General features: G+C 46.2%; 2 protein-coding genes across 3 annotated transcripts in view; one reads left to right on the forward strand and one right to left on the reverse strand.

The window, feature by feature from the left end:
- TFIP11 (tuftelin interacting protein 11) overlaps positions 1 to 20536 on the forward strand; it is a gene marked incomplete at its 5' end in the record, with an annotated part of 601324 nt that overhangs the window by 503882 nt on the left and 76906 nt on the right. The window lies entirely within an intron of this gene.
- Positions 1 to 20536, reverse strand: part of MYO18B (myosin XVIIIB) — a 266462-nt gene that overhangs the window by 209066 nt on the left and 36860 nt on the right. Inside the window, exons 10-13 of the mRNA XM_083589603.1 lie at positions 20196 to 20338; positions 19836 to 19936; positions 13404 to 13467; positions 4544 to 4688 (exon numbers count right to left, since the gene is read on the reverse strand). Of these exons, the coding sequence (XP_083445729.1) occupies positions 4544 to 4688; positions 13404 to 13467; positions 19836 to 19936; positions 20196 to 20338 (453 nt within the window). The remainder of the gene's footprint in view (positions 1 to 4543; positions 4689 to 13403; positions 13468 to 19835; positions 19937 to 20195; positions 20339 to 20536) is intronic.

Here is a 20536-nt window from a genome sequence, read left to right on the forward strand (position 1 = left end):
GTGCGGACACCGGGCATACACCTGGATAAGCCCACACATGTCTGGGTCCTGCTTTGTCGGATACATTGTCCCTGGGATTAGGGTCACCCCGCATCTACTCCCCGGGAGACAGAGGAATAAAAGGGAACCAAAGGACCTGTCAGATCTCTCCGACATCACTGCCAATGGAGAGACTGTGGCTTAGGCACTGTTCCCTGCTTACGGAGCTGGATCTAACCACGTTGATATTCTCAGACTCACCGACATCCTCCTGAAGTTCATGCAAGAAGCCACTCAGATAACAGATTCTTTGGTATCTGAGTTCTCTGAGGTAGGTTACAAACGAGGATTGCTACAGACTTTTTATTGTCAAGTCAAGGGGGGACCTGTGCTTTGATAGGCGCCGAATGTTGCACATATGTGACTGACCAATCCTTGAACATCACCAGACACTTAAATAACATACACGAATTGTCAGGGAGGCTCAGTGACATTCAACATGAAGGACTGTCAGACTTTGATCTTTGGGGTTGGCTACCCAAATTAGCCAACCCCAAAGATTGTCGAAGGCTGGCTTCGACAGCTACTCAAAGGGATCGTTTTGACCCTAGGCACCTAGGGTTTTAGACCCCCCCCCCCAACTGTCAATCACTGTGCTCTGCAGGCAAAGGCCTGTGGCAGATACCCTCTTATTAAGAGGTCTGTTCTGCAAAATACAGGAGTCTGACCTTTAGTTTTGTGGCACCTGGCCTTTGGAATGCCCTTCCCTTGAATATTACATTTAGCCGTGATTCCTGCATTGCAGGAGCTTGGACTAGATGACTCTACAATTTTGTGATTCTATGACTAGAGAGGTGCCACCTCTTTCTGGTACCAGTTGAAGACCTTCCTCTTCCAACAAGCCTTTTAAGATTAGATATTTCCCAGTCTGCATCTCTACTGGAATGGTCTGTTTTTAAGAGGTTTTTATCATTTTATCATGTTTGCTGCCTTGGGCAACTTTGGGATATAAGTTTAATAAACAAAAAAACAAACAAATACATTAATAAAAAAAAGTCCCTGACAAGAATACCACTGAATGCAGGAAGAGCAGAGGACTGGAGTTATAGGAACTAATTCATCTTTTTCTCTCTCAGTCCACTTCTATTTTGCTTTGATCCATTTTTAAATCTGTGAGTCCTTTGATTCCCTTTGGCAACAGAATCGATTTTTGGAGCAAAGGGTGAGCTGCTGAAAGAAGAGAGACAAGAGCTATTTATTTTTCCACTCCCAAACCCCTGAAAAATGTCAGATTTTGTGCAGACATGTGGATGCCCTGTAAAGTGATTGAATGAAGCAGGATGTGCCTCACTAAATAGCTGGTCTTGAAGCAGCCTGGTATTCAGTTCTTCCAAACAGGCCAAGATTCTGCCTAGTCCAGATCTCATGGAGACCTCCTGTATGAAAGAGGCAAGAAACCCCACAGAGAACAAATGAGGACCTGGAAGAACCTTCAGAAGCCCCACAAGGCAGCCTGAACCGCCTTGGCTGTTCTTACCACCACCGAAAACCACCCTGACCACATTCTGAGCCCCCTCTTGATCCCTGATGCTCCCTCTCCAGACCTCAGGAGATGGCAGTGGACCCTAATGGGAAGCTCAGAGCTGCAACACAGGTACTTGCTTGGCTGCCAGAAGGCACCATCACAAGGCATCTTTTGGGGAGCAAAGGTCTACTCAGCTCCTGTGCCCACAGCATACACTTAAAGCACTATGACACCACTCCAGACAGTCATGGCTTCCTGGGAGCTGTAGTTTGTTAAGGATGCTGAGAGCTGTCAGGAGATTCGTATCCCCCTCACAGAACTTCATTAGTTTGCAGAGACAACACCCTTCTGTTACCCGCAAAATGGTAAAGATATAAACTAGGAAGTATCTGGCCTAGTCAAGCTACTTTTGCGAGAATCAAACTTTTCCTGATGTGACCTTGCTGGAAAAGATTATAACAGAGATGAACTCACCTATGTATGTCTGAAACTTCCTCCCCTACCCTCCCAGAGCTACAGTTCCCAGAGTAGCTATACAATCAATCCCTCTTCCCAGGAAACTCTGAGAACTGTAGTTCTGGGAGGGGTATAGGGGGCTCCTGACAATGCTCAGCACCCTTAACAGACTACAGCTCCCATAATCCTTTGGGGGAAACATGACTGTTTAAAGAGGTATCATAGTGCTTTAAAGGTATGACTTGAATGTGGCCTAAGCGTTGGCCACAGACAGAATGGGCAGGTTGCATTCAACTGATGGCCACTGATAAGGCCTTTCCCTTTTGCTGTAAAGAGCTGTGTGCAATGAGCTGGAGAAGAAGCAGAAGCCGCAGCAGCAACCACCACCTTAGTAATAACCCATGAACTTTAGTGGTAATTTTACTATTGGAAACCAAGCTCCAACTATTCAAAATGCAAGGGAAATCTCCATGCAGTGTGTCATCCATAATCACCAAACTATCATGTGACAATTGCAGCAATAAAAAAGCAGGAACATGGGGATGCAATCACACTCTTTGCAATTCCCAAGTAATCTACAAAAATCTGGAATGAAGCATTACAGAGCAATGAAGTGATCCTCTGTTTAGAAATCAACAAGCCACTGCTATCAAATGTTGCCTTAGACAGGGTATCAAAGGCTTGATTCCAGAACTGAACCCAGAGCCTCACAAAAATTCCTGGATATTTCATACTATCTTCAGGAAACTCTGGTATAAAGCATTTGGCAGGTGAAGGACATCATCCTAAGCAGTGAACTTTCCTAATTTTAAAATAATTATAGTTCATTAATGGTGCTGTGACATGCTACAGAGATGTATATAAATGCCCCCCCCAGCTGATTTCGCAACACCGCAGTCCCAAAGTGCTTAGAATCCAAAGTACATAAAACACCAGGAGCTGCCTTTAGGTTAGAGCACATCTTTAAAAAAAATATGAAGAGCACCATCTTCTCCCTCCTTAATGCCCTCCCCACTCTCACTTTCTCTGCATTTAAATAAAGTCTTCACAAGCACGACTTCCACTGAAGATTCTTCTTGCTATAATTCAGACACAGCAACACCAAATCATAATCAGAAGAAAATAAAATACAGTTGCAAGGCCAGGCAGTGTTGATGGCACCTGGGAGACTGATAGGTAGGAGCTGATAGAGGAGCCAGCAGTATCAGACTCAACTCTGTTCATTACCATAATAAAATGGTAATGAAGGCTGAGGGTGCAAATTCAAAATGGAGCCAGATGGATAAACTGTGCATAGGCACAGTGGCAGAGCGTCATGCTCCGGCACTGAGGGCAGAGAGCAGGCGGGGGCAGGGCTGGCACACGTCCTGGGGGCGCGGTATGCCGCCTGTGGAGGTGGGGTGCCCAGTGTGGGCGGGGGGGGGGCAACCACGATGGAACCCCAATGGGATTGCTCTGCCGGGGGCGGTGCACTCCCCCCGTCCCTTCTTCCTCCACCAGTGCATAGGCAGCATATGACTCTGCCTCTGGAACAGAAGCATTGCTTGTAGCCATCTCTGATAATACACTTTCATGATCCTTGTATGATTTTGCTATCCTCTTGGACTACTGTTGTGCTGAATATTTAGCCCACATTTTAATTTTAAGGGAGCCAAGGGGTGGCTGTGAGAGTCCCTTCTCTCATTCTAAAATTATCGCCCCAGGGATTTGCATTCTGCAGCTTTCCTAGGCAACCACTCTTCAAAGCCCAGGGAAAGGCACAATAAGAGAACTCCTACTAGGAGGCATATTCAGATCAGGAAGTGTGAGCAGCCCGGGAGGCTGAGGGGTGTTGAGGAAATCATAGCATTGTAAAGTTGGAAGGGCCTCCCCAAGGGTCATCTAGTCCAACCCCCTGCAATGCAGGAATCTCAACTGAAGTATCCATGCCAGATGGCCATCCAACCTCTGTTTAAAAGCCTCCAAGGAGTCTGTTCCACTGTTAAATGGCTCTTATCTTCAGAACATTCTTCCCAGTTTAATCAGAATCTCCTCTTTTGTTATTTGAATCTGTTGGTTCGGGTACCACTCTCTGGAGCAGCAAAAAACAGGCTTGTTTCCATGAGGCAGCCCTCTACAATTCTATGGTTCTATGTAAGATAGCAAGTGGCTTAACATTTTGCCAACTCTGCAGTGGGTGGCACACTCTGCTTGCTGGCTCAGACAGAACACATATTGGAGGGTCTTGCACTTTCTCTGGCTCTCCTCCCACTCCAGGGATCTCCAAGAGCAGGCCTTGTGCAAGACCAGCATTATATGAAAACAGCAGCCTCTCAAGCAGAGAGGCTGAACTGAGATCCACTGACTTTCTGTAATGCTCCTAGAAGGATAGGCTAAAAGGGGGCAGGGAATTCCGACAAATGAGCCCAGGCAGATGGCTTGATTTTCTGAAATGCTGCACCATGCAGCCTACAAAGCAGAGATGAGAGACAGGGACATCTCCATCATCTCCTTTCTCAGGCTGCAGCAGATGGATCCAGCACAGCAGTCTCCTTGTAGAACCACCCAGCCCAAAATGCCACCTTTGCCAGCCGTTAGTCTTACCTTTGCAAGCCCCTGCAGCACCCAGGTGGTAGATGGCGGCCAAAACTCGCCAGATGGCCTTCTGCTCCTCCACCACAATTCCCAGGATCTCCATGGCAGCCTGGAGCTGAGCAAATGCAGCTGAGGCCTTCTGCTTCGCTTCAGCCTGCAAGGAGAGAAAGGAACAGCCAGGTCTATGGCATGAGGGCATGGTTTGGGACCAGAGATACCAAGGTGCCTTCAGAAAGAATGGCAGCATACAAAGCACCCTTAAAAAGAACCCGACAGGGCCAGAACCTCTCCAAAATACATCACCTACATTGATTATTCTTAAACCAGCATGTGAACATAGAAACTAAGAAAAACCTGCTGGGTCAGGCCAATGACCCATCTAATTCAGGATCCTGCTTCCACAGTGAATGCCCCAAAGGGAAACCCATAAGCAGGACCCAAGCTCAAGAGCCCTCTCCTCCCCTCCTGCAGCTTCCAGCCCCAGGTTGGCGAAGGTTCCAGTAGAAGGAACCCCCAAGCTACAGAACTGAATGAGAGATAGTGCCTAGGTTACTTCCCTTGTAAGGATGATAGAATCTTTCAGTTTCAGTTTCTTAAGTCACAGGCAAAAATACACCATAAATAAGACATTGTGGCGGCCAGGCTTCTGCTGAGGGGGAGCAGAACCTCAGATAATTGAGTACTTTCAATGCTTTTCAATAATATTTTTGGATCTGCCCCTCCTTGGCTATACCTATGTCTTAAGTTTAGCTCTCCTCATTTCCATGTCACCTTAAAAATATTTTGCCACATCCCCACATCAGTTTGCAATTAAAAGAAAAAAATCACCAGCATTTTTAGTGCAAATTTCTCATAACATGCACATAGTTTGTATGTATAACTTGCCTAATTTATTTTTGTAAAACAATTTAAATTAATGTAATACATTTCTGTATGTTATTTCCCTAATACATGCATTTCTGGACACATGGCTTGACTGGAGGACAACCTTGCAAAATTCAGCAAGTGTGGATTTCAAACAATGGCTGCACTTCAGTACTCATTTTGTTTTGGGAAGTGCAAATTAAGTAGGTTTGCCTTTAAATGCAAATTGAATCACATTTCTCCTCCAGCCCTAGTCCCTTGTTGTGTTTGAGTGTGATCAACAGACAGAATTCAGTATGGCTGGGCTAAGCAGTTGGGAGGAGGTGCAATTCCTTATTCCTCCTCCCAATAAAAACATTACAAGTGGCAAGACTACCGGTATTTGGGGAGACAAAATATTCTCATTACTAAATACGCTAGCTTTGTGTTCTCCTGGGGAGGTGGTGGTGGTGTCAAAGGCTGCCCCTGTCAGGAGCAACCATGACTCTTCTGCACATGGTTGTGTGGAGGCAAATATGACCCCTCCAAGGCACCTACAATATATGGGTCTCCTCTTTTGCCTTATCCACTTTTCTGAGGAAAGGCTTTTACAAAGGGGGAGCCATTAAGATTCCAAACAGAAAACTGGGTAAAATAAAGGAACCAGTGAGCTAAAACCTGGCATCATTCATACAAGAGAAAAGGTTTGTGCATTTTCAGAAGATGTGCATAAAAGTTGAAAACCTGGAGGCAGAGATGACCCTACTTCAGAGCAGTAGATGGAAGTAGGGCTTCCATTTGATGAGCACCTACAGCTCTTGACCACAGACAAAGTTGCTGAAAGAGCACAGGGTGGTTAATCCTGCCATGTCTCTCCCACACTGGACATGACTGGGGTCATTCCCCAGCACTGGGCAACTTTTTCTAATTTCAGAAAAGGTTCTCCGTTGCATCTCTGCATGATTGATTGTTGTTGAATTCCGTACTTCCAAGCAGTCTCTGCTAGGATGATTAATTCTAACTCTGGCAATTCTCTGTGTTGTGATTACTGACTCAGATACATGGCCAGAATCACCAGTCCTCCTCCAGTGAGGTTGCCTGACGCCTCTCTGTATGTCATAGCTCTGTGCTTCTTTCTACCCATTCAGAATGGATGAGTGACCGACAGGTGGGTGACTCTGACAGTCACAGGTGAGTGACAGAAACCCAAGGAAGGGGCTTCTCCAAGGCTGAGTAATTCCTACTTAAATGTATTTGAAAAGTAAACCTTTTCAATAGTGTTTCCAGTTCTAATTAAGCCATGCTCTTGGCTACCAAACATTTGAGACTTGAGATCTTGAAGCTTTCAAAGGGGAGTGTGTTTGGCTCAAAGCAACTTTCTGAAACCCTACAGCTGGAATAGACAGAAGGGCTGAGCATCCGCTGAGGATGGCAGAAAATCCCATTAACCATCAAGTCCCAGAACTCTTTCAGACATCTAAGGGCCCCTCCCCATTCAACTTCAACAGACAGCATGTGTCACCAGATCAGAGAACACACAGCAAAGCTCCAATCTGTCACAGTCCTCCTCAGTGCTTCCTTGGAGTAGAGCCTCTGGCTGTGAGGCAGACCATTTCATTGGGAATCCTGTTTTGCTAAGGTTTTTTTTGTGTGTTTATTTTTTTGAGCCGTTCTTTGAAGTGTTGCTTTTAAAGCAGGGTGAAAACAATCACTTGAGAGGATTGTTCTGATCATGAAACAAACTTCAGAACATGGTTTGAAAAGAAGCATGATTCCTGGCTTGGCACTCACTCCAGCTACTTTCAGTGACATACCTCTGTTTTGTTTTGGGGTTGAGAGCATTGCCTGCTGAAAGACCCGATGCCTCACTCCTCCAGATTTGCAGGTTAGCTGGCGGTGTGCCTTTGGCAGTAGTAGGTGGCTTCCAAGGAATAATAATGTAAGAACCAAAGAATAGTCTGCTGGAACAGGCCCACCTGCTAGAACATGGCCCACCTAGTCCAGCATCCTGTTCTCACAGTGGCCAACCAGATGACAATGGGAAACCCACAAGCATGGCTGCTTCTGACTGTGAAGGCAGAGCAAGGCCCTCTCCTCCATAAATTTGTTGAATCCACTTTTAAAGCCATCCAAATTGGTGGCCATGTCCCATCACTGCCTCCTGTGGAAACTTCAGTTGGGGTGGGGGTCAGGACAGTATCTGGGAAAGGGAGACCTACAATAGCTGGGAGTGCTCACCCCTTCCCCCATCTTCCCTGCCTGCTTAAGAGAGCCACTGTAACCCTCTTCATGTGTCCTTATAGTTTGCCTTCCATTCTTGCACATTTCTCTACAGCCAAGCAAGGAAATGTGCAAGGACACAGCCTTTCAGGGGGATTCTTCATGCAGTGGTGCTTAGAGTCTGCCTCCCCCACTGCAGTGTCCCTCCAGACACACAAAATCCTCCGCTCAGTGTTTCTGCACAAGTCAGCAGAATGAATCGGGCTCTGGTGGAAAGTGCTAACAGCACAAGTTCAAGGTGGGTCGCCCAGCCCAGACACACAGAGGGTGTTGACAGCAGCAGACTCAATGATAACAGAAAAAAAACTAATTTTTTTTTTCTGCCAGTAGCACCTTAAAGACCAACTAAGTTAGTTCTTGGTATGAGCTTTCGTGTGCATGCACACTTCTTCAGATACACAGGCAGACCAACACGGCTACCTATCTGTAACTAGAAAAAAAAAATGAAGGAGTCCTGGCACAAGCCAGTCATTTCACTCCACAGGGAAGTTCAAAGCAGCTCTGGCATAAATGGGATGCAGATTGGAGCCTACATTGGCCAAAGTGCATATTTGCATCACTAATCTCTCACCTTCCCTATTTCAAACGCTGACATCAAATGTGCCAGGGAAACAATTAAGATCTTCACATGTGAAAAAAACAAACCAGATGTCAGGAACCAGACTGAAGGGTATCGCTCTGAGGAAGAATGGTGTGAGCCCCCTCTCCCTCTGCGCAAGGGCCTAATCCTGAAGCTCCTCTGGAGCAGGAGGATAGTATCGACCCAGAGCAATGGTTCATGGAAGGATACAGTTCGGGAACTGACAGTCGGACGGAGCTGGGAGAAGAGCAACCAAGGGGAGAGGAACGGGAAGAGAGAGAGCTGTTTGAATCTCCCTTACTAGAAAGTGTGCTTCCCATGAGCCTGAGAGCCAGGCCACCAGATAGGGCAGCCTCTCAGAAGGCTCAGTGGTGAAGGGATCACGTGGTGAGGAGACAGGAAGATGGAAGTAACTAGAGGGAAGTGGGAGAAACTTAATTGGGAGCACCTGCACAATAAGAATGGATGCTATGTTTGTGCTGTGTTCAATAAACCTCTCTACTGTGGCAAAAGACTGCTTTCGCTTCATGCTGTTATCCACAGAGAGGGGGAAGGTAAGCCTCGCCTGGCAGCCTGACACCACCTGAAACTTGAATTCTCCAAATCTGCAACTGACACTGGCCTGTTCAGACATAGAATCACAGAACTGGAGAGTTGGAAGGGAGCCCCAAGGGTCCTCTAGTGCAACCCCCTGCAATGCAGGAATCTCAGCTAAAGCATCCATGACAGATGACCATCCAACCTCTGTTTAAAAACCTCCAAGGAAGAAGAGTCCACTACCTGCCAAGGAAGAACATTCCAGTGTTGAACAGCTCTTCTGTCAGAAAGTTCTTCCTGGTGTTTAGTTGGAATCTCCTTTAATGTAACTTGAAGCCATTGGTTTGAGTCCTACCCTCCAGAGTAGGAGAAAACAAGCTTGCTCCATCTTCCATGAGACAGCCCTTGAGATATTTGAAGATGGCTATGAAATCTCTGTCTCCTCTTTTCTAGGCTAAGAATACTCAGCTCCTTCAGCCGTTCCTCATAAGGCTTGGTTTCCAGACCCTTAATCATCTTGGTTGCCTGCCTCTGCACACTTTCCAGCTTGTCAATGTCCTTCTTGTATTGTGGTGCCCAGAATTGGACACAGTATTCCAGGTGTGGTCTCACCAAGGCAGAATAGAGTGGGACTATTACTTCCCTTGATTGGGACACTCTACTGTTGATGCAGCCTACGATGACATTCTTTCTTTCTTTTTTTAGCTTTCTTTCTTTTTTGCAGCTGCATCACACTGTTGACTCATGTTAAGTTCCTTTCACATTTACTGCTAGTAAGCCAGGTGACCCCCATTTATGCATCTGGTTCTTCCTGCCTAAGTGGAGAACCTTACATTTGTCCCTATTGAAATTCATTTTGTTAGCCTGGGCCCCGTTCTCCAATCTGTTAAGGTCATTTTGAATCCCAGTTCTTTCTTCTGCGGCATTAGCCACCCCTCTCAGGGGATGCTCATCAAATGTGCAATCTGCACATTTGATGAGCATCCCCTCAATTCCTTCATCCAAGTCATTTATAAAGACATTGAACAACAGTCCCAAGTCAGAACCCTGCAGCACCCAACTTGTAACATTTTTCCAGGATGAAGAGGAACCATTAACGAGTTCTCTTTGGGTTAGGTCAGTACTGGTGTACGGAGGGGGGGTGGGGGAGCGCATCGCACCAGGTACCATTTGGGGAAAGGGTGCCATCACGGCCGCCACACCCTGGGACATGCGCCACATGCCATGCAACCTCGGGACGTGCGCCAGCCACGCCCCCGCCTGTTCTCCAGTCCGGGGGTTGCAGCATGTTGCTCCGCCACTGACTGTGGGTGAGGACCAGGTCCAAGATAGATGATTCCCTTGTTGCTTCTTCCAACTTCTGGGAAATGAAATTGTCAGCTAGATAATGGAGGAATATGTTGGACCTTACATGAAACCCATCTGCAATCCATTTTTCCCAAGCTCACAAACTTCAAATGCAGAAAACAACACCTTAAACTTTTTCAGACCTAGAACCCACGCTTATTTCTTTATAAGAATATTTTTAAACTACCAACTCATTTTTAGAAATTGATGTGGTATAGCTTTCATTCAAACATGAATTTGTGGACTCTCCTCTTAGCTGGTCCCAGGACAGTTGTTGTGAGCCACCTTCTGTCAGCTGTGGCTGCAGACCCATCCACTGAAGATCCAAACTTTGGCCCAAGTGTTCTGGAATAGAATTCCCATCAGCCCCAGCATCATATGGCCATGCTGACAGGGGCAGATGAGAGCTGCAGTCGAAAACATCTGGAGGGCACCAGTTGTGGTGGGAGGATGCTACTGTTCACAGAAGACCTTCCCATTAGGAAGCACCATAGCTCCGTGACCGAGTATCTGCATTGCAAACAGAAGCTCCCAGGTTCAATGCCCAGCATCTCCAGGTAGGGTTGGGAGAGAATCTTGCCTGAAACCTTAGAGCAGGGATCCCCAAACTACAGCCCACAGGCTGGATGTGTCCCACCCGAGGTCAGGAGAGGAAGATGCCCGGAGTTGCTGGAGGATGGATGCTTGCAGGGAAGCTCGCCAGCCTCGGCCGCAGGTTTGGCTTGCCTTCCGCTATGCATGGGGGCATGAAAGGCCTGCACATAGACTGGGCCATGGGAGTGAGGGAGATCCATGTGTAGGCTGGGTTGTAGGGATGAACATTGGTGATATTGACCATATCATTAGCCAAAAGCAGGCCCATACTTCCCATTGAAATACTTACAAGTTTATGTTGATTAAAATTGTTCTTCATTTCAAATGTTGTATTGTTTTTCCTGTTTTTTGTGCACTACAAATAAAATATGTGCAGTGTGCATAGGAATTTGTTCATATTTTTTTCAAACTATAGTCCAGCCCTGAGGGACAGTGAGCCGGCCCCTGTTTAAAAAGTTTGGGGACCCCTGCCTTAGAGAGCTGCTAGAGCTGCTGCCAGTCAGTGTAGACAATACTGAGCTTGGTGGACCAATGGTCTGACTTCTGAGAAATGCAGTGCAAAGCTAAGTGTGGATGAGCCCTCCATGTAAGGCTGCTTCCAATGTTCCCTTCCCTAAATTGCTGGCACCATTTCCAGGACCTGGAGAGGAAATGGGTGTTTCTCCATATGTTCCAACCACCATCTCCTGCTGACTGGGGAGCAAGATTTCACTCTGTAGATTCAGCACATTCACACGCAAGAGTAAGTACATTTAAGTGCATGGAAATGCATGCCGAACAGGCCTGGCTTATATAACGAAAGAGCCGGACAGAACACAGCACACTAGAGAAATGTTATACTGCGCAATTGGGGACAAGGAGTGCTCTGGACCAAATCCGATCCAGGATTTAAAAATATCCCTCTTTCTTCACCTTCTGAGGATGGCAGTGGCGACCGCCTAGGCTTTGTCTACAAGGTGGGAGCCAATATTACAGTGGGCATGGGGGTGGGAATTCCCATTTGCATGCAGACGTTTGCCCCCTAGAAGGGTCTGTAGTTTATGGGGGTCTCTCAATTCATAGGTGTCATAAATGAGCCAGCCCTCAAGGGAAGTTTGCAGCTCCTAGTGAAGAAAGGAACCAGGAAGAGTGAGGGTTAATTGCAAGACAGGAGGATTATAGCCCATAGCAAACTCCCCCTCCCTTGGGAATGCCAAGTGATAGCATTTCGGAAAGTTGGCAGCAGTGCCAGTGCGCCAGTGAAGGATAAAATGCAGAAGCTAGAAACGGAAGCAGCTCAGAGAGCGGGAAAGACCACGGAAGTATACTCTCAGAGAATGAGGAAGGGATGGGAGCTGACCCCCTTAGCCCACGGTCTAGGCATATGGGGGGGTCTTCAAGACAGACTACGTCACAAGAGGAAGTTAAGCTGTTTCTGGTCTCACCGGAAACACCCTCCTTAGAAGGGACATCTTTGATTTATGAACGGACGGCTGTGATCACCACTCCGGTGAACTTTGTTTTTGCAATAAATCTTTTTTTAAAAAATTAACTACACTCGTTTGTTATCAAGACTCCCTGACAGTGGGGCTGCTGAAGGGACAAGACTTCTGTCAGAATCCTTGGAGAGTCACTGACTGTGACAAATACAGGACAGAATAGAAAACAATGACCATCCTACAGCCCTACTTCTGAGGCAAGATTGACGGCAAGAGGTGAGAGGGCTTTTTCCACGGTGGTGCCCTGCCTATGGAACTCCCGGCCTCAGGAGGTCAGGTCATCTTACTTTTTCTTTGCATCACACATGCAATTGGGGAGAACAAAATCCTTTCTAACTAAATAAAACCTGACCCTGTAGAAGCCAGCTACTTGGATCCAAGCATTTGGTCTTCCACCAACAGAAAGAGGGATGCCACTGGCTGGGAGTGGGAACATTGGAAGCCGCCTTATATGAAGTGAGCCCCTTGACTGGCAGCAACACCTCTCCAGGGTATGCATAGGTATGTACACTGCAGGTTTCTTGGGTAACCAGCCCATAAACAGATGCATTTGACAATGCATATAACTGTATGAATAGGCACATCAAATTATGCTGCAAAGATATCATGCAGGATTTGATTCTAGGAAGGACCAGGCACTTCAGGGCCCATGAGCAAAGGCCTGGGACTCTAGCTACCCACTGACAAAGCCCCTGGATCCAGCTGACCAGGGATCAAATCCTGATTCAGCCATGAAGCTCATTAGGTATCCTTGGACCAGTCACTGCCTCTCAGCCTAGCCTACCTCACAGGGTGGCTGTTGTGAGGATAAAATGGGGGGATCATGTATGCCATCTTGAATTACTTGGAGCAACAAGTGGAATATAAATGCAATAAACAAACAAATAATAATATGCCTTGAGCCAGTCCTGGCTGGTACTATTCCCCCAAGCACATTGTTCTTTCCCATCCTACCCCACCACCAGTCCTGCCCTCCTTTCTCTCCCATAATCCTCATCCCTTTTTCATTAGAAACGCTAACCAGCATGCCTCACTTTTTGCATCAAAACACAGGCAATACAACAAAGGAGTTCTACCCCCCCCAAAGGAAAGCAAGTTCCTTGGGGCAGAGACCTGGTCTCAATGCTACTGAAACTAACCTCCATACTTTGTGTTCAAGGATTCATATAGCAACGGGGTGGGGAGGAGGAAGGCTAACTCAGCTGCCTACCTTCTGACACGGTCTGATGCCAAAGGTGCTGTTCTCCGCCATCTGATGCAAATGCAGCATAGTCCTAGTTGTGGGGGAAACACACGCACATTAAAAAATAAATCCCTCACATCAGATGCAGCCGCTTAAAGAGTAATTAAAAAAAAAAAACCTGGCTGCTTGGTCAGATCAAAGACCTCTTGAGTCCAGCACCCCATTCCCAGCAGTGGTCAATTTTGGGAAACCCACAAGCAGGACAGGAGTAGCTGGTGCTTCCGAGGTGGAGAACTGATCCCAGATGGAGAGACAAATCAAGGCAGATCATCCATTGACCTCAAACTTTGGGCATGGTTGTTGTTGTTGTTGTTGTTGTTGTTGTTGTTGTTGTTGTTGTTATAATATTTATTTCCCCACCTTTTCCCCAGACTGAGACTCAAGGCAGCTTACACAAACTATAACAACACAGATAAAATAAAGCCAAGAGTGTTACTTTTAGGCAAAGAGGATAGCTCTATCCAACAGAGGTTTCTCTCTTTGGGTCTAGTCGCCAGTGATTTCTGCTGATCTCTCAAACGTCATTTACTGCAAGAGCAAAGGAGAAACCTCCAGGAATGGAATGCATGGCACTGCCCCTGACTGAGTCATTGTGACCCAAATAACTGAAAATGGCACTTGGGTATAAGAGCACTGGATTCAAGTCCCATGGCGGCCATGGCATTATCCTGGGGGGCTCAGTTCTGCCCTTTGTAAAATGGGCACACAAAGTTGACCTTCCTCCCAGAGTTTCTTAAGGGAACACGAATTAAATGATAATGGGTGGTCTGCTCCTGCATAGTGTTCAAGGAAGAGAAGAACAATTTCATTTGCTTTGTTCCTCTGTTGAACTTTTGACTCTGCCTTCCATTCCTCCTGAATTCGGATTTAACTAGAAGTATTTTGGAAAATGAATTCCAGAACCAGAGCATGCATCATCTTGCACAGCTCCAGTTCATTTGCATAAGAACAGAAGAAGAGTCTGGGCTTGGTATTTGAAGCTGCAGCTCAGAATCTGTCCTCACACACAAGGCACGTGAGGCTGCACAGGAAGGAGGCAGAGCCCAGCCACAAGGCCAAGTGAGGCAGAGAGCATTCAGGACAAGGGGTCCTGCTCAGCCAACTAAAAACATAAGAACATATGAAGAACATATGGATCAGGCCAATGGGGGCTCATTTAGTCCAGCATCCTGTTGTCACACTCACTACCCAAGATGCCTATGGGGAACCAGCAAGCAGGACCCAAGCACAAGAACCCTCTCCCTTACTGTGGTTTCCAGCATCTGCTGTTCAGAAGTATAACTGCCCCTGACTGTGGCTAGTAGCCTTCGAGTAGCTTTATCCTTGGTGAATTTGTCTGAGGGTGGATCTACTCACAGGGGGGGGAAGCTATAAGTCAGAAATTAAATCATTATAAAAAAAGGAAAAAACCGCTATGAAAAATTGCATAGATTTTTTTTGCTCTCTGGTGCCATCTGGTATTGCATGTTTATAATGCATTCAAAACATTTTTTTTTTACAAATGTAGCTGAGTCCTTGATCTCTTTTAAAGCCATCTGAGTTGGTGCATCCTTCCCCTTCTCTGTGCTTCCTTTTTTTTTTTTTATTTTTTTTTTTTTTAATAGTATTTTTTATTGCGTTTCTTTCCAAATTTTGTACATTGCAAGCAAATGAGGAGTTTACAAGAAACCATTTTTTTTTTTTTTTTTTTTTTTATAACAAACCAATAAAAATCAAAACAAAAATAAATCCCAACTTGGACTTCCCCACCCCTTCCGATTCTGCGTTCTTTATATTAACCTTGTCAGCAATTTATTACCTTATGTCCTACCTTATTGTAACTTTTACATGTTATGTATCTAAATTCAATATATTATATCACAATTTTTATACCTTTAAAATAAACGTAACATGTTCAATTCATATTATCTCCTTTTCTCTTTTATCACTTGATTTACTATTTACTTAATCATGATTGCTAAAGCGTATCCTTTCCAAATCATGCACAATCTTAAGATTCATACAGTTTATAATACTTTTGCAAGTAGTCTTTAAACTTTTTCCAGTCCGCCTCAATTGTTTCTACATCCAAATCTCGGATTCTGCCGGTCAGTTCAGCTATCTCCATGTAGTCCATCAACTGCGTCTGCCATTCCTCCAGCGTGGGTAAATCTTGTGTCTTCCAGTTCTTTGCAATGAGTATTCTTGCTGCTGTACTAGCATACATAAACAAAGCTCTGTCCTTCTTTAACACTTTCTGGTCCACCATGCCCAACAGGAAGGCCTCTGGTTTCTTGGGAAAGGTATACCTAAATACCTTTTTCAACTCATTATAAATCATTTCCCAGAAAGCCTTAACCTTTGGGCATGTCCACCAGAGGTGAAAGAAAGTCCCCTCTGCTTCCTTACACTTCCAACATTTATTGTCAGACAGGTGATGTATCTTAGCTAACTTGACTGGGGTCATGTACCACCGGTATATCATTTTCATAATGTTTTCCTTCAAGGCAGTACTTGCCGTGAATTTCATTCCGGTGTTCCATAACCTTTCCCAGTCTTCAAACATAATGTTGTGTCCAACATCCTGTGCCCATTTAATCATAGCAGATTTAACTGTCTCATCCTGTAAATTCCACATAAGCAGCAAGTTATACATTCTAGATAACAGCTTTGTCTTTGGTTCTAACAATTCTGTCTCTAGTTTCGACTTTTCCACCTGGAAACCAACTTTTTTATCCATTTTGAAAACCTCTTGAATTTGAGCATAATGTAGCCAATCTCGCACCTTATTTTTTAGTTTATCCTGGCTCTGCAACTTCCAATTGTCTCCAATTTTTTCAGTTAGTTCCCAATATTTCGGCCAGTAGGCCTCCATATTGGGTCTTTTTCGGGCCTTGGCCTCCACTGGTGATAACCACCTCGGAGTTTTACTCTCTAGTAAGTCTTTATATTTCATCCAGACTGCAAAAATTGCTTTTCTGACAATGTGGCTTTTAAACAATTTATGTGCTTTAACCTTGTCGTACCATAAGTATGCGTGCCAACCAAAAGCATTATTAAAACCTTCCAGATCTAGGACATCAGTGTTTTCCAACAAGAACCAATCTTTCAACCAGCAGAAGGCTGCAGCTTCATAGTACAACCTCAGGTCCGGCAGGGCAAACCCCCCCCCTTCTCTGTGCTTCCTATGGAACATGTGTGAAATATGTGTGCATTAATAACTCACAAATAAAAGGCAGTCCAAAACCTTGCTCTATGGGAGGTCTAGAACTCCAACCCCATCCTAAAAAATAATCTCTATACAACTACATACGGTAACATTATTTTAAAAGGGGGCGGAGTCTTTTTATCAATGGGCAATGAACCCACTGATGGCCTAGAGCATGGGTAGGCAAACTAAGGCCTGGGGCCTGGATCCGGCCCAATCGCCTTCTAAATCCGGCCCACGGACAGTCTGGGAATCAGCGTGTTTTACATGAGTAGAATGTGTCCTTTTATTTAAAATGCATTTCTGGAATATTTGTGGGGCCTGCGTGGTGTTTTTACGTGAGTAGAATGTGTGCTTTTATTTAAAATGCATCTCTGGGTTATTTGTGGGGCATAGGAATTCTTTCTTTCTTTTTTTCAAAATATACTCCGGTACCCCACAAGGTCTGAGGGACAGTGGACTGGCCCCCTGGTGAAAAAGTCTGCTGACCCCTGGCCTATAGGCAATGAGCAGGTGGATGGCACACACTCCAAAACCCAAAACGAACATGCAGTATGGAATGAATCAGCCCCACTCTGGAAGCCCATTCTACGATAGCTGTCTGGAAGTACCAGGAGGATCATCGTGTAGCTGGAGGAGAGGGCGGAGGCTGGAAAATGAATTGTGAGTGGAGGGGCACCCTTCTTCCATCATTGGGACCCCCTGGGGAACTCACCAAACCTGCTGCACCTGGAATTGGGTGTGGAGAGGGCAGCTGGCTGCTGAGTGGGACACACCTGTGGGCAGCAGCCTGATGAGGCTCCCTCCACCTTGGGCCTGCCCATAAAAAGCATACGTGGAGGGAGAGACTAGGGCGATGGCAGGAGCTTCTAGGAACCTTCCCCTCTGTGGGAGCTTTCCGAGGAACAGCTGTGAGTTAGTTTAGGCCCTGGGTGCAGGTGCCAGGGCAAGTTGAGCCCTGGGTGAGGCCGAGAGGGGTATTCCAGGAGCAGGAGGAACTGATATTGGCTTGCATGTATTTAGAATTTTTTGCTTAACTGTAACATTTTTATCTACATCTATGTATTCTTGTAAAGGGACGCGGGTGGCGCTGTGGTCTAAACCACAAAGCCTAGGGCTTGCCAATCAGGAGGTCAGCGGTTCAAATCCCCGCGACAGGGTGAGCTCCTGTTGCTCGGTCCCTGCTCCTGCCAACCTAGCAGTTCGAAAGCACGTCAAAGTGCAAGTAGATAAATAGGTATCGCTCCAGAGGGAAGGTAAATGGTGTTTCTGTGTGCTGCTCTGGTTCACCAGAAGCGGCTTAATCATACTGGCCACATGACGCCGGTTCCCTCGGCCAATAAAGCGAGCTGAGCGCCGCAACTCCAGAGTCGTCCACGACTGGACCTAATGGTCAGGGGTCCCTTTACCTTTATTCTTGTAAAAGTAATTGTAGTTCAAGTTGTCTTTTGCTTTCCTTTTCTGTACACCACTTAGATATTTGTAGTAGGTTAGATATGGTAAGGTTGCCAGACGTCCCCGTTTCCTGGGGACAGTCCCCAGATTTACAGCTTTCTCAGCATTCACATGTACATAGTGAACAATAAGTGTCCCCAGATTCATTGAAAAAAATCTGGTAAACTTATGATATGGTCTTTAAAAAATAAAATTTTGCAGAAGATCGAACAGGCGTGGCTTCTCTGTTACTCCAGGAGCAGGGCAGGAGCAGAACTGCGGGGTGCAAATTGCAGCAAGGAAGCAGATTTTGGCAAAACATTATGAAAAACACCCTAATGTCATTGGAAGGAGCTGCCTCAAGAGATCATAGGAAGTGCCCCTCCCCATTGTCCCCCAGCAACTTCTTGCCATTTTGGATTCTTTTTACACCTTAGAGAAAGGCTTTGGGCTACTTCAAATTAAACACAGCAGGAATCCAATGGTGCACAAACTAAGGAGTTAAAACAAAATGTATCTCCCTCCCTGAGTAACAACACATTTGTTTTTGTTTACCAACTGCTGCTTTCAAATCCTAGTCATCAGACAATGGATTGTGTATGTGTCACTGGAACTACGTGTCCAGATCTTGCACTGGGAACAATAACTGCCTCCCCTCTTCCTGGGCAGAGTAAAGTAAGATAGCTGGCCTCCAAAAGAGATTGGCAGGATGCCACCAGGCCCTGCTTGCGTCTCATTACCTGCTTCAGGAAGCAAAATGATGGTGAGCCTAGGCCAGTCCTGGGAGGGTTTCTCAGTCATCTTGTGCCCTCTACAGGTGAAATAAGGTTCCTTCATAATCAGACCAATCCTTTGCCTACATCAACTATGGATTGACAAATTTGTCGATTTGGGGTTTTCTACTTTTCCTGTCTTAAATTCAGTTTGCCACACTTCCAAATCAGTTTGCAATTCAATTATTTTTAAAGCCTCTCACAGAAATTTGACAGCATTGAAGAGCACGGTTCTCTTTATGCAGTGCATAGTTAAACTATGGAACTCCCTCCCACAGGAGGCAGCGATGGCCACCAACATGCATGGCTTTAAAGGGGGATGAGAGGGGCAGAAAGCTATTGTCAGCTATTCCCCACAAGTGACACCTCTGTAGAACAGGGGAGGCTGGCATATACCATTGGTTCATCTAGCTCAGGACTCTCTACACGGACTGGCAGAGGCTCTTTCAGACAGGGGTCTTTCCCTACTGATCTGTCTGGAGATTGAACCCAGAACCTTGTGTGTGCAAAGCTTGTGTTCTGCCACTGAGCTATGGCCACAGAGGCAGCCTTCCTCTGTGGATTAGAAGTTGGGGGCAACCCTCCCCACTGTGTGCATTTTCTTCATCCATTCTGGTTGGGCCCTGTTAGAAGGGGGATAGTGGACTAGATGGACCCTTGGCTTTGATTCAACAAGGAGATCTTTATGTACCTTCTGAAACTGAATCTTCCATGCTTAGAATTCTATCACTGAATCCAAGTTGCTGAGGAGCAACAGCAGGTCTTGCTTTGGGGCTTCCCTTTGGGGCATCTAGGTGGCCATGGTGAGGATAGACTAGATGGGCATTTGGACTGCATCCAGCACAGCATCACTCACATTCTTAGTGCCCAAAATATCACAGTGTGAGCCACTTCAGGCATATCTGAATAGGGTGCAGGTGTCATTCCCACCACCTCCACTCCCATGGGATGCTCACCAGAGCATCAGACAGAGACCAGCCTCTCCCCCTTCCCTTTGAGCAATACCTCTGATCCAGATCCAGCCCTGCAAGCATCTGAGAAAAGACATTGAAGGTGCTCTCTCCCTCTGGCTGCTGCACCACACGGATCCTTTCCAGCAGCATTGTCTGGGCAGAGAAAAGAGAGAGAATGCCAGCATCCATCCCACTGCTTGCCACCACTCAGAGGATGCCACTCAATGGTGGTGGTGCAATTGACTTTCAAGCTTTCCTTGGTCTACTCTAGAGTTCAGGAAGCAGACAGAGACCAAAGGAGAAGATCACAAACCTTCCACTCCTCAGCTTCCTTCTGCCATTGGTGTCCCCATCTCGTCAACACACAGAGAGAGACACACACTACTTCCAAGGGAGGCAACAGAAGCATTACCTGGAGATGAGCAGCTGTGATGTGGCCAGTGGCGCTGAAATCCAGTGCCATGACCATGGAGAAGCGGGTGGAGGCTTTGTTGTGGCTGGTCGTCACTGTCCCAAAGGCTGTCAGCACCCTGAACATGGCCTGGATTTTCTCCACTGCAAAAATCAAGCACTCACTGTCTGTTTTCTAAACAATTTCATCTCATCCCTCCCACCTCCAGCCTGCAGACCATCATGCAATTTCCCCCAAGGAAACACCCACCATGCCCTGCACGTGCCTTTCTTAGAAACCTCATGCCCTCCAGGCGATGCTGGACCAAGCAGCTTTGTCTGCAAGGCCAGTGGTCAGGGATG

Source organism: Podarcis filfolensis (assembly GCF_964270895.1).
Source record: "Podarcis filfolensis genome assembly, chromosome: 16".
NCBI classification, from domain to species: domain Eukaryota; kingdom Metazoa; phylum Chordata; class Lepidosauria; order Squamata; family Lacertidae; genus Podarcis; species Podarcis filfolensis.